The sequence below is a fragment of the Neolamprologus multifasciatus genome, chromosome 6 (genome assembly GCF_963576455.1).
Source record: "Neolamprologus multifasciatus chromosome 6, fNeoMul1.2, whole genome shotgun sequence".
NCBI classification, from domain to species: domain Eukaryota; kingdom Metazoa; phylum Chordata; class Actinopteri; order Cichliformes; family Cichlidae; genus Neolamprologus; species Neolamprologus multifasciatus.
This window is the reverse complement of record NC_140444.1, coordinates 105,084-119,004: the sequence shown is the minus strand read 5'-3', so window position 1 is coordinate 119,004 and position 13,921 is coordinate 105,084. Positions and strand designations below refer to the sequence as shown.

The following is a 13,921-nucleotide window of genomic DNA, read 5'->3' as shown; positions in this document are numbered from 1 at the left end:
ATCCAAACTTCGTCCGGACTTTTCTGACCACCTACAGATCATTCTGCAAACCTCGGGAGCTGCTGGACCTGCTCATAGAGAGGTGAGCTTACCTGCCAGGCACAGTGACCAATCAGAACGCCTGCTCTCACACAGCGGTTTCAACCCCGTCGTCTCGTGTGGGTTTATTTATCATTTAAACAAATAGAGCCACATATACAGCAGACTGGCTCATATTTACACCTCAGGGTGTCTCTGGTTGCCTAGCAACACATTGTTTACACGCAGTCTGGAGAACCAATCAGAGCACATTGAAGGAGCTCGGACAGAAAAGCGTCTGGAGTTCTTTAAGTTCCTTGAAGACGTTTCATCCCAGAAGCGTCTTCAGTTCTGAGACCAGATGGTGGAGTCCCAGATTTAAGCCCTATGGGAGTGTCCCCCAAGAGGGTCCTGGACCCCCTATTGATCATCTGCCTGATCAGCATCTACGTCCACTGTGTACGACCATCTTTGAACAGAGGGCGGGGCTTACCACACCAACTGTCTGCCATCTATAGTCCAGTCTGAGATCCTTCCCAGATGCCTTAACGCCCACTCACTTCCTGGGCCATCTGACCTCAGTAAGTCACATGATGGGGTGGGGCCAGGTTTCACAGCGGGTTCACCACCTCACAGGGGTTAGGGGTCTACGATGACCTGGATCCTCGTGTGATTAGGGGAGGTTCAATATGGGGTGCAGGACCCTGTTGGGGGACACTCCCATAGGGCTTAAATCTGGGACTCCACCATCTGGTCTCAGAACTGAAGAAGCTTCTGGGATGAAACGTCTTCAAGGAACTTAAAGAAGTTCCTGCAGTCACAATAACTTACCGTATTGTAACGAGTTGTAGATATTTACTTTGTGCCATAATTATTCTGTAAGAGCTTTTGTTTTTAAAATAATTAAATTAGATCTTAAAAGACCCCCAAAGAAGTCCAGATGCTTTTCTTTCTGAGACGACGATGAGCTTGAGGACTGAGAACCTTCACAGATAATCGGAGCAAATACAGTGTGAGGAGCAGGGAGGAGGAGGAGCAGCAGAGGTCTTCTGTTAATGCTTCCAGTTTTCTCCATTTTGGGAATGGAAACCATCTTTCAATGGGCTGAAATTGGACGATATTCCTGCCCCCTTGTGGACTGTGGGGAGGTCGCAGCAGAAGCACACCTGTGGATCTCGACAGGTGTGCTTCTGCTCTCAGCTCTGTGATGTTGATGTTTTCAGGTTTGAGATCCCGGAGCCAAAGCCGGCGGACGCCAATCAGACGGAGGGAGGAGAACAGCCACCCAGCGCTGAACTCAAACGCTTCCGGAAAGAGTTTGTCCAACCTGTTCAGCTCAGGTAGGGAGCGCTCCAAGAGACACCTGCTCACACCTGTTCTGAGTTCTGCTCGAGTCTGGAATAAATCGGAAATGATGTGACTTTAATTTAGTAATGTCGTCGTCCTGCAGAGTGTTGAATGTTTGTCGCCACTGGGTCGAACATCACTTCTATGATTTTGAGAGAGACCCTCTCCTTCTGAGCGAGATGGAGGACTTCATTGCTTCAGTCAAAGGTACGTACAGGTGTTCAGGAAGGTGCAGCACAGATGATGATGATGATGAGTTTTAAAAAGGTCAGCTATTCTTTTCTTACAAGATGAAACTGAATATGAAAACATAAGCAAGGAAATTATGTCATATGTCGCAGGTAAGGCGATGAAGAAGTGGGTGGAGTCAATCACCAAGATCATCCAGAGGAAGAAGCAGGTCCAGGTGAGCGTGCCCAGTCACAGCATCACCTTCCAGAACTCCCCTCCCCCCCATCGAATGGCACATCTGCAAACCCGGAGACACGGAGCACTTCGACCTTATGACCCTGCACCCCATCGAAATCGCCCGCCAGCTCACCCTGCTCGAGTCCGACTTTTACAGGTAACGTGCCGCCCTGCGCCTGTCTGGCACCAGTCTGGCACCTGTCCCACTGTAACCACTGACCTCCACCTGCAGGGCGGTGCAACCGTCTGAGCTGGTCGGCAGCGTCTGGACCAAAGAGGACAAAGAGATCCACTCGCCCAACCTGTTACGGATGATCCGACACACCACCAACCTCACCCTGTGGTTTGAAAAGTAAGCCTTACTTTGGCGTGGGCGGGGCCTAGTGTGCGGTAACTAAGTAAGTCAGGCTGATGTCAGCTGTACTTTCTCTGCAGGTGTATCGTAGAGACGGAGAACCTGGAGGAACGCGTCGCTGTCTTTTCCCGGATCATCGAAATCCTGCAGGTGTTTCAGGAGCTCAACAATTTCAATGGCGTCCTAGAGGTCGTCAGCGCCATGAACTCTGCACCCGTGTACAGACTGGATCACACCTTTGAGGTAATAATGACCACGAACGTCATTGACATCAGACGGATCAGAGTTTAATCTGCTGACAGAGATGTGAGCGTCGTCATGTGTTTGAAGAAGAAGAAATGTCGGTTTATGGTTGCAGCAAATTCCGAGTCGTCAGAGAAAAATCCTGGAGGACGCTCACGAGCTCAGCGAGGACCACTACAAGAAGTACCTGGCTAAACTGCGCTCCATCAACCCCCCCTGCGTCCCCTTCTTTGGTATGATTCCCTCGGGATTAGTAGTATTATCAGTCAATCAATTCATCAATGATTCAATTCTCACCGATCTCTAACTACGCAGCTCGAAGGTCAAATAACTGTATGTGTGTGTGACAGGAATCTACCTGACCAACATCCTGAAAACGGAGGAGGGAAACCCCGACTTCCTGCACAGACACGGCAAAGATCTGATCAACTTCAGCAAGAGACGGAAAGTGGCCGAGATCACCGGAGAGATCCAGCAGTACCAGAACCAGCCGTACTGTCTGCGGGTGGAGGGTGACATCAGGGTGAGGACACACCCCCTCACCTTCTGTTCACACACTGGCAACAGTGGGAAGGAAAAACTCCCTTTTAACAGGAAGAAACCTCCGGCAGAACCAGGCTCAGGGAGGGGCGGGGCCATCTGCTGTGATTGGTTGGGGTGAGAGAAGGAAGACAGGATAAAGACATGCTGTGGAAGAGAGACAGAGATTAATAACAGATATGATTCAATGCAGAGAGGTCTGTTAACACATAGTGAGTGAAGAAGAAACACCAAGTGCATCATGGGAATCCCCGGCAGCCTATTGCAGCATAACTAAGGGAGGATTCAGGGTCACCTGGTCCAGCCCTAACTATATGCTTTAGCAAAAAGGAAAGTTTTAAGCCTAATCTTAAAAGTAGAGATAGTGTCTGTCTCCTGAATCCAAACTGGAAGCTGGTTCCACAGAAGAGGGGCCTGAAAACTGAAGGCTCTGCCTCCCATCCTACTTTTAAATACTCTAGGAACAACAAGTAGGCCTGCAGAGCGAGAGCGAAGTGCTCTAATAGGGTGATATGGTACTACAAGGTCATTAAGATAAGATGGGGCCTGATTATTTAAGACCTTGTATGTGAGGAGCAGGATTTAACAGGAAGCCAATGAAGTGTGGTTGGAGCAGCGGTTGGAGCAGCGGTTGGAGCAGCGGTTGGAGCGTGGTCTTTTGTTGACGTGTATTTGTTTTGTCTTTGTGGAGCAGAAGTTCTTCGAGAACCTGAACCCGATGGGCGACCTGTCGGAGAAGGACTTCAGTGATTATCTCTTCCACAAGTCTCTGGAGATCGAACCTCGCCAGCTCCGATCAGCTCCTCGATTTGTAAGTACGAGCGTGGCGGCAGCTTGTCGTGTTACGTGTTGACGTGTGACGTGTATGACACTAATCACCTGCTGCAGGCGAAGAAGTACACCTATCCTCTGAAGTCTCCGGGGATCCGACCTACTTCGGCCCGACCCGGCACCATGAGACATCCGACGCCGCTCCAGAACGAGCCCAGGAAGATCAGCTACAGCCGCATCCCGGACAGCGAGTCCGAGGGGACGCCGGCCTCTGCCCCCAACTCTCCCCGTACCCCCCTGACCCCGCCCCCTGCCTCCGCCGCCTCCGCCGCCTCCAGCTCCACAGATGTGGGCAGCGTGTTCGACTCGCCGCAAGGACCCAGCAGCCCATTCCACTCCAGTAAGACCCGCCCACTCACACTGACACTGAGCCCGCCCACTGATATTATTGAGCGCACATGTGACCCCCCAACCCTATTGGCTGTCTTTGGGTTGGAACTGTGGCTTCCTGTTTGCTGCGCGTCCACCTGTGAGGCCCTAACAGGTCACGGCAGCAGCCAATCAGACACAAAGTAAGCCTCTTAGTCTGAACGAGGCGGCGACAACCTGGCTCCGCCCCCGTGCTGCGCTTCAGGACGTTCTCAACGCGTCTCCTTACGCTCGCCTCCACCATCGCGCCTCCTCTCCTCGCGCTCTCCTCTACTATCGCGCCTCCACCATCACGCCTCCTCTCCTCGCGCTCGCCTCCACCATTGCGCCTCCTTTCCTGACGCTCCTCCCCACCATCTCGCCTCCACCATCGCGCCTCCACTATCGCGCTCTTCTCTACTATCACGCCTCCACCATCGCGCCTCCACCATCGCGCCTCCTTTCCTCGCGCTCGCCTCCACCATTGCGCCTCCTTTCCTGACGCTCCTCCCCACCATCTCGCCTCCACCATCGCGCCTCCACTATCGCGCTCTTCTCTACTATCACGCCTCCACCATCGCGCCTCCACCATCGCGCCTCCTCTCCTCGCTCTCGCCTCCACCATTGCGCCTCCTCTCCTTGTGCTCCTCCCCACCATCGCGCCCCCTCTCCTCGCCTCCACCATCGCGCCCCCTCTCCTGGTGCTCCTCTCCACCATTGCGCTCTCCTCTACCATCGTACCTCCTCTCCTCGCTCTCGCCTCCACCATCGCGCCTCCTTTCCTTGCGCTCACCTCCACCATCGTACCTCCTCTCCTCGCTCTCGCCTCCACCATCGCGCCTCCTTTCCTCGTGCTCACCTCCAGCATCGCGCCCCCTCTCCTGGTGCTCCTCTCCACCATTGCGCTCTCCTCCACCATCGCGCCTCCTTTCCTCGCGCTCACCTCCACCATCGTACCTCCTCTCCTCGCTCTCACCTCCACCATCGTACCTCCTCTCCTCGCTCTCGCCTCCACCATTGCGCCTCCTTTCCTTGCGCTCACCTCCACCATCACGCCTCCTCTCCTCCTGCTCCTCCCCACCACCTCGCCTCCACCACCTCGCCTCCACCATCGCGCTCTCCTCTACCATCGTACCTCCTCTCCTCGCTCTCGCCTCCACCATCACGCCTCCTCTCCTCGCTCTCGCCTCCACCATCGCGCCTCCTCTTCTCGCTCTCGCCTCCAGCATCGCGCCCCCTCTCCTCGCTCTCGCCTCCACCATCGCGCCCCCTCTCCTCGCTCTCGCCTCCACCATCGCGCCTCCTTTCCTCGCGCTCACCTCCACCATCGCGCCTCCTCCCTGCAGGATGATGTCACCACTCCTCTTCCTCCTCTCCTTCCTCACAGTGTTTCTCCTCTTCACCTGCAGCCTGCGACAGCATCTTTGCTGTGGTGTCTCTGCCGCACGGCCCACGTTAGTATGACCTTCTGACTCTCCGTACGCCTGCTCCATGGCTCACCTGCGCCCCACACATCACACCTGTCTGTCTCTCACCTGTCTCAGTGTGTTTCAGGTTTCTGTTGCATTGTTATTGATTGCTCATTAGTAGAGGATATTGATTAGACTTCCTGTTGTGTCTCACCTGTGCATGATATCACACCCATTGTATTAGTTTGTCTCCATAGAAACCGTCAGCTGGCAGCTGTTTTGTCTCTGCACCGGCCGAGATGAGAGAAAAGTTCAGTGAGTTCTGATCCGGCGGCTCGCTCGGACTCTGGCGCCTCTTGGTTCGGGCAGCAGTTGTAGTTTGATGCGTTGGCGGGCTGATGTTGGGCGTAAACTGGGAATGTTCCTCATCACCCTTGGGGAAGGAGGGTGCTCTAAGGTAGCGCAGGTTATCTACTAATCCGAGGGTGGTGGTTCGATCCCTGGCTGCTCCAGGCTGTTTGCCAATTATCCTTCCAAGATACTAAGTTGCTCTCTGACGCATCCATCGGAGTGTGAACGCCATAAAAAAGTGAAAGAGGCGTGCTGTAAAAAGACGAGTCCATTTTCCATCTGGATACAGTTGGACTCCAGCGTCTCGTGGTTCAGGCACATGATGGCCGAGGTCTTGGAAGGCTGCTCTCAGGCTGCGTAAACTGGTTTTGGGGACGAGCGTGAGATGGACCGGCTCACCTGAGCCCACTCGTACCTTCCTGGTCTGTACCTGTACCTGGAACAGGACTCGTCTTTGAGTACCTGACATGCTTGGATGAGTGCCCTGTCTGCTGTTCTTCCATGCACACAGTCACAGTGAATCCTGCAGGTTGGAAAGTTCCTCGATCAGCTGAGGGTAACATGGCAGGCCTGGGACATCTGTCTTCGTCTACCACCTCCACAGCATCCTGAGTAGGGCTGGGTATCGTCACTGATTTCTAGAATTTGATTCTATTTGAATCTGTGAAGTTTTGCCTCACACAGTCAGAAATATCATAATTCTGATCATTTATCAATACATATCCATATTTTCATATCTATAAAAAGAAAGCTGGCACTTCATCAGAGGTGTGAGCATCACAGCAGATGCCCTTGGTTCAAAGGAGGATAAAACACAGAAAAACAGGAAGCAGAAATGAGCTTCTGGGGTCAGCTTTAGAGGTCCTCCACACTGAAAGGAGTCAGTTTAGGTGGTTCATGCGACCAGGATACCTGTCCTAGGTGAGGTTTCAGTCCCCAGGTAAACCCTGGAGAGATGACTGGTCAGTGTCTGTTTAGGCCGCTGCACTGGACAGATGATCTTACTTTTATTTTTGTTTTTTAAGAAATTCTAACTTTTGAATAAAGTACAGGGCTCTAGACTAACTTGTTGCCGTGGTTACACTTGTTTTCTTATGTGCACCAGCACAAACGTTAGGTGCGCCCAAGTTTTTCAACCACATCACTTAACCCCGCTGTTTTACATGTTCCAACTGCTGTCCATACAGACAATATTGATTTGTAAGTGATTAACTATCAGTCTTATCAACACAAAGTTCTTTATTTGGAGCACATTTCTGCAAGAAGTTCCTGAAAAGGTGCTTGTGCTTAAAGTGCTTTGCTAAAGAGTGCCAATGTTAAACGTCATCATCATGTCGGCCTCATCTGACGACCTGTTTGCTGCTGAAAGGCAGTGTTGAGAGGGCACGCTGGGCGTTTATTGCAGCTTACGTGTTCTCTGGATACACTCTGCTTTTTCAGCGTTTCACTTTGAAATTTATTACAAGCAGTCACAAATGCAGCATTGCCGGCCACGGTCGCTCCACACTCGCAACAGTAAATGCAGTGCATCATGTTATTAGCTTCACTGAATCTTAGCCAGGGAAACTGGTCAAGCCCCTCTTTTCCAAAAGTATACACGTTCCTCCTTTTACTCTCAGTGGGCTCGGAGTCCATCGTATGTGGCTCGTTATCTGATGCCGTCTCCGGACCGGTGTTAGACATAAACTGAGCAATCCATGGCTCTGTGTCAGAGCACTGGCTATGAGTGTCAGACGGATCAGGCCTTAATGAAAACACTATCATCTTTTCTTATTACCCACAGCTACATCCACCTCTGTCGGGCCTAAGCTGCTCACTAAGGTTTGGTATCACTGATTTCTATAATCCATTCGATTCAATTCAATTTATCCTCGGACAGTCAGAAATATTATAATTCTGATCATTTATCAGTACGCTGTGTCAAAGTAACTGAGAATAAAACAGAAAAACATTATGGAGATTTTCCTGGCCTGGATTTTTATAGCAGATAACCTTAAAATATCTGCAGTAGATTAAAAACTGAAGAAAACCATGAATCAACATGAAGTGAAGCGGAGGAAAGTTATAGAGGTTTTATTAGACAGCGTTTTGCAATTTGCTATCATTTTAACAAGTTTAATTTTCTTTGGTATTAAACAGCAGAAATGAGGCTTTGTTCAATTCAACTTTATTCATACAGCGCCAAATCACAACAACAGTCGCCTCAAGGCGCTTTATACTGTACAGTAGACCCTACAATAATAGATACAGAGAAAAACCCAGCAATCATATGACCCCCTATGAGCAGCACTTTGGTGACAGTGGGAAGGAAAAACTCCCTTTTAACAGGAAGAAACCTCCAACAGAACCAGGCTCAGGGAGGGGCGGGGCCATCTGCTGTGATTGGTTGGGATGAGAGAAGGAAGACAGGATAAAGACATGCTGTGGAAGAGAGACAGAGGTTAATAACAGATATGATTCAGTGCAGAGAGGTCTGTTAACACATAGTGAGTGAAGAAGAAACACCCAGTGCATCATGGGAATCCCCCGGCAGCCTACGTCTATTGCAGCATAACTAAGGGAGGATTCAGGGTCACCTGGTCCAGCCCTAACTATATGCTTTAGCAAAAAGGAAAGTTTGAAGCCTAATCTTGAAAGTAGAGATAGTGTCTGTCTCCTGAATCCAAACTGGAAGCTGGTTCCACAGAAGAGGGGCCTGAAAACTGAAGGCTCTGCCTCCCATCCTACTTTTAAATACTCTAGGAACAACAAGTAGGCCTGCAGAGCGAGAGCGAAGTGCTCTAATAGGGTGATATGGTACTACAAGGTCATTAAGATAAGATGGGGCCTGATTATTTAAGACCTTGTATGTGAGGAGCAGGATTTTGAATTCTGGATTTAACAGGAAGCCAAAACAGGAGAAATCTGCTCTCTCTTTCTAGTCCCTGTCAGGACTCTTGCTGCAGCATTTTGGATTAGCTGAAGGCTTTTCAGGGAGTTTTTAGGACTTCCTGATAATAATGAATTGCAGTAGTCCAGCCTGGAAGTAATAAATGCATGAACTAGTTTTTCAGCGTCACTCTGAGACAGGATATTTCTAACTTTAGAGATGTTGCACAGATAGAAGAAAGCAGTCTTACATATTTGTTTAATATGTGCGTTGAAGGACATGTCCTGGTCAAACATGACTCCAAGGTTCCTCACAGTGTTACTGGAGGCCAAGGTAATGCCATCCAGAGGAAGAATCTGGTTAGATACCATATTTCTAAGATTTTCAGGGCAGAGTACAATAACCTCAGTTTGATCTGAATTAAGAAGCAGAAAGTTAGCGGCCATCCAGGTCTTTATGTCTTTAAGACATTCCTGCAGTTTAACACTCATTGGTGTGTGTTATCTGGCTTCATGGACAGATAGAGCTGGGTGTCATCTGCATAGCAGTGTAAATGTATGCTATGTCTTCTAATGATGCTGCCTAAGGGAAGCGTGTATAATGTAAACAGAATTGGTCCTAGCACCGAACCCTGTGGAACTCCATAATTAACCTCAGTGTGAGAAGAGGACTCTCCATTTACATGCACAAATTGGAGTCTATTAGATAGATATGATACAAACCACTGCAGCGAAGTACCTGTAATACCTACAGCATGTTCTAATCGCTCTAATAGGATATTATGGTCAACAGTATCGAACGCTGCACTGAGGTCTAGCAGGACAAGCACAGAGATGAGTCCACTGTCAGAGGCCATAAGAAGATCATTTGTAACCTTCACTAAAGCTGTTTCTGTGCTGTGATAAACTCTGAAACCTGACTGAAACTCTTCAAATAAACCATTCCTCTGCAGATGATCTGTTAGCTGTTTGACAACTACTCTTTCAAGGATGTTTGATATAAAGGAAGGTTGGAGATTGGCCTATAATTAGCTAAGACTGCTGGGTCTAGAGATGGCTTTTGAGTAAAGGTTTAACTACAGCCAGCTTGAAGGCCTGTGGTACATAGCTGATTATTAGAGATAGGTTGATCATATATAAGATCGAAGAATTAATCAATGGCAGGACTTCTTTGAGCAGTTTTGTAGGAATGGGGTCTAAAAGACACGTTGATGGTTTGGAGGAAGTAATTATTGAATTTAACTCAGAAAGATCAATTGGAGAAAAAGAGTCTAACTTAACATCAATGGTACTAAGAGTAGCTGTAGATAATATTGCATCTGTGAGATGATTATTGGTAATTTTTTCTCTAATGATTAGAATTTTATTTGTGAAGAAGTTTATGAAGTCATTACTAGTTAACGTTAAAGGGATGGTTGGCTCAACAGAGCTCTGACTGTTTTTCAGCCTGGCTACAGTGCTGAAGAGAAACCTGGGGTTGTTCTTATTGTCTTCAATCAGTGATGAATAGTAAGATGTTCTGGCTAGGGCAGGGCGATATGGCCAAAAATATTTATCACAATGTATATTTGAAACTTTGCGATAACGATATAACTGACGATATAATTGATGCGAGACAAAATACTCCACAACTTTACTAGCGCAAAAAAGCCCAAAAAACATCCATTTATTTTTCTTAAACAAGCAGCTGTTTTTTATGTGCATTAAAGCTATATAAACATTTAACAGTGCAAATGCAAATTCCTTGCTGAAAGTTTAACCAAAATGCATTTCCAGTAGAAATGTGCTGACATATCCTGAGCATTACCATGTATGATATCCACTGAAGTTAGAAAGAGCTGCTTTGCAACATTAAGCTGCAGTGTGCCAAATAAAAACGTCAAATACGTATTTTTACGACCATAAGGTGCACGGGATTATAAGGCACATTAAGCAAAACAAAGCAGTCAGATAAATCAAACTTTATTCAACTCATTCTTCTTGTTTCCTCCACTTCTGTACCATTGATTCATTAATGCTGTATTCTATCACAGCTGCTCTGTTCCCATGTTGTTGCAGGATATTAATGACTAACCTCGTATTGTGGATGGATTATCTCAGTTGTTCTCCTGACTGAAGTTTGGTCCGTTTACAGCATCCTGCCATGTGATTGCATTTGTCTCTCACTATCAGGAACCTTCACGTTAACTTTTATTGAGTGGAAAAGTGTTAGCGTTCATCCTCCAGCTTCACTGTTTATGCTAACATAACTGTGTCGCTAGCGATCACGTAGCACATCATTATATACCAGCTAGCCCAACTTCAGTAACGCTACAAACGTCACTGCTGTTTAGTTTTCTGTCTTCATTTATGTTGGAAGTGATAGCAGAGCCGTACGATTGAATTTGTTCATAAATCTCTCAGTCAGAACATGCTATATCATGCTTAGGTAACTAGCGAAACTAGCGGGCTAATTTCTGCTAACTTCCTGCTAACTTCTAACTCTGTTAAATTTCATAAATTCTGTTTTCATGGATGCCTGGATGTTAAACTTAATTGTTACACCTGGTAGAGCAGCAACGCTGATTATTTTATTAAAGATGAAAGAATTTAGACAGTTTTTAACTCTCAGTGATTCTGCAGTGTTCATTTGACTTTGGACCTGAAGAAGTCGGAGTTTTGGACCCAGATTACTCCCAGATTTACGAGCACCTTAGTCCGACAAATACGGCAATAACGACGGCCGCTTGCATGTTGTACAAAAATATGTGCTTTGGTGAGTATCTGACGGACAAACACCAAACCCGTTCCACATCACTGAAGTTGCAGCATTTTTACAAACCAATTCATCCACTTCGCTCAACGAGGCGCTTTCTCCCTTCTCATTCTCCGTTGCTGCCATGCTTTTTCGGCCATGTGCGTATGAAAACAAAGGCACTGGGAATGCGCGTTTTAGCCATATTCTATTGCGATATTTTATTTTCTTAGCGTTGCCCAACATTATACCGGTATTACCGTGAACTGTATGACATGGCCCAGCCCTAGTTCTGGCTTTGCGGAGGGCTTTCTTATAAAGCAGCAAACTATTTCTCCAGGCTAAATGATGATCTTCTAATTTTGTGATATGCCATTTCCTCTCCAGCTTACGAGTCATCTGCTTTAGGCTACGTGTTTGAGAATTATACCACGGAGTCAGGTACTTCTGATTTGAGGCCTTAGTTTTCACAGGAGCTACAGTATCCAGAGTTGTACGTAGTGAGGAGGTGAAATTATTAACAAGATGATCGACCTCTGTTGGAGTAGCGTTCAGATAGCTGCTCTGCTCTGTGTTGGTACAGGGCATTGAAGATGATAACAGTGGGTGGATTATATTCTTAAACTTAGTTACAGCGCTTTCAGAAAGACATCTACTTTGATAAAGTCTACTCTCCACTGCTGTGTAATCAATTATTGTAAATGTTATCAGGAAATGATCAGACAGGAGAGGGTTTTCAGGAAACACTGTTAAATGTTCAGTTTCTATGCCATATGTTAAAACAAGATCTAGAGTGTGATTAAAGAGGTGGGTGGGTTCTTTTACATTTTGAGAGAAACCAATCGAGTCTAATAACAGATTAAATGCCATGTTGAGGCTGTCATTTTTAGCATCAACATGGATGTTAAAATCACCCACAATAATTATTTTATCTGAGCTCAGAACTAAATTAGATATAAAGTCTGAGAAATCAGACAAACTCTGTGTAAGGCCCAGGTGGACGATAGATGATAACAAGTAAGACTGGTTTCTGAGTTTCACAGCTGGGGTGGACGAGGCTAAGCATCAGGCTTTCAAATGAATTAAAAGTCTGTCTGGGTCTTTGGTTGATTAATAGGCTGGTGTGAAAAATTGCTGCCACACCTCCCCCTCGGCCTGTGCTTCGAGATTTCTGGTAGTTAGAATGACTCGGGGGTGTTGATTCATTTAAACTAACATAATCATCCTGCTGCAACCAGGTTTCTGTAAGGCAGAGTAAATTGATTTGTTGATCAATTATTAAGTCATGTACTAACAGAGACTTGGAGGAGAGAGACCTAATATTTAATAATCCACATTTCACTGTTTTACTCTTTGGTTCAGATGTGGATAATATATTGTTCTTTCTTTGTGATTGTTTATGTTTAAGTTGTTTGTTGCTGGTTTTTAGTTTGTTTTTTGTCTTTTTGGAAGCTGACACAGTCTCTATGGAAATGGGTTTTTGGGGGGGTAGCAGGAGGAGAGAAGCTGCAGAGAGGCGTGTAAGACTGCAACTCTGCTTCCTGGTCCCAACTCTGGATAGTCATGTTTTGGGGGGTTTAATAAATTTGTCCATATTTCTAGAAATGAGAGCTGCTCCATCCAAAGTGGGATGGATGCCGTCTCTCCTAACAAGACCAGGTTTCCTCCAGAAGGTTTGCCGATTATCTATGAAGCCCACATAGTTTCTGGGACACCACTCAGACAGCCAGCAGTTTAAGGAGAACATGCGGCTAAACATGTCACTCCTGGTCTGATTGGGGAGGGACCAGAGAAAACTACAGAGTCCCACATTGTTTTGGCAAAGTTGCACACCGATTCAATATTGATTTTAGTGACCTCCGATTGGCGTAACCGGGTGTCATTAGTGCCGACATGAATTATGATTTTACTGAATTTACGTTTACCCTTAGCCAGCAGTTTTAAATTTCCTTCAATGTCGCCTGCTCTGGCCCCTGGAAGACAATTGACTATGGTTGCCGGTGTCTCTAGCTTCACATGTCTGAGAACAGAATTACCAATTACCAGAGTTTGACCCCCGGCGGGTGTGTCGCCAAGTGGGGAAAAACGGTTAGACACATGAACAGTGGTGGTGTACCTGGGGCTTCTGTTTAGGACTATGCTTCCTCCTCACCGTCACCCAGCCGCCCTCTTTCCCCAGCTGCTCGGGGTCTGCCGGGGAACAGCTACGCTATCTTTGGCTGCACCAGCTACAGGGGCCTGGCTAGCTACGGGTGAATCAAGGGTGCGAAGCAGAGTCTCCAATTCAGTAATCCTGGCCTCCAGAGCTGCAAATATGCTGCATTTGTTACAGATATCATTACTGCTAAAGGAGGCCGAGGAGTAACTAAACATCTGACACAATAAGCAGGAAAGTGCAGGAGGGACAGGTGAAGAGGCCATGCTGCTAGCAAGTCGGCTATGAGCTAAGCTAAGCTAGCGAAACAGTAC

At 47.3% G+C, this 13,921-nt stretch overlaps 1 protein-coding gene across 1 annotated transcript in view; it reads left to right on the top strand.

Moving 5' to 3' along the window:
- Positions 1-13,921, top strand: part of sos1 (son of sevenless homolog 1 (Drosophila)) — a 32,932-nt gene that overhangs the window by 17,105 nt on the left and 1,906 nt on the right. Inside the window, 12 exon segments of the mRNA XM_085161566.1 lie at positions 1-82; positions 1,242-1,358; positions 1,469-1,572; positions 1,707-1,813; positions 1,815-1,930; positions 2,006-2,125; positions 2,209-2,371; positions 2,487-2,604; positions 2,722-2,894; positions 3,606-3,722; positions 3,800-4,082; positions 5,500-5,544. Coding sequence (XP_085017692.1) covers positions 1-82; positions 1,242-1,358; positions 1,469-1,572; positions 1,707-1,813; positions 1,815-1,930; positions 2,006-2,125; positions 2,209-2,371; positions 2,487-2,604; positions 2,722-2,894; positions 3,606-3,722; positions 3,800-4,082; positions 5,500-5,544 — 1,545 coding nt within the window.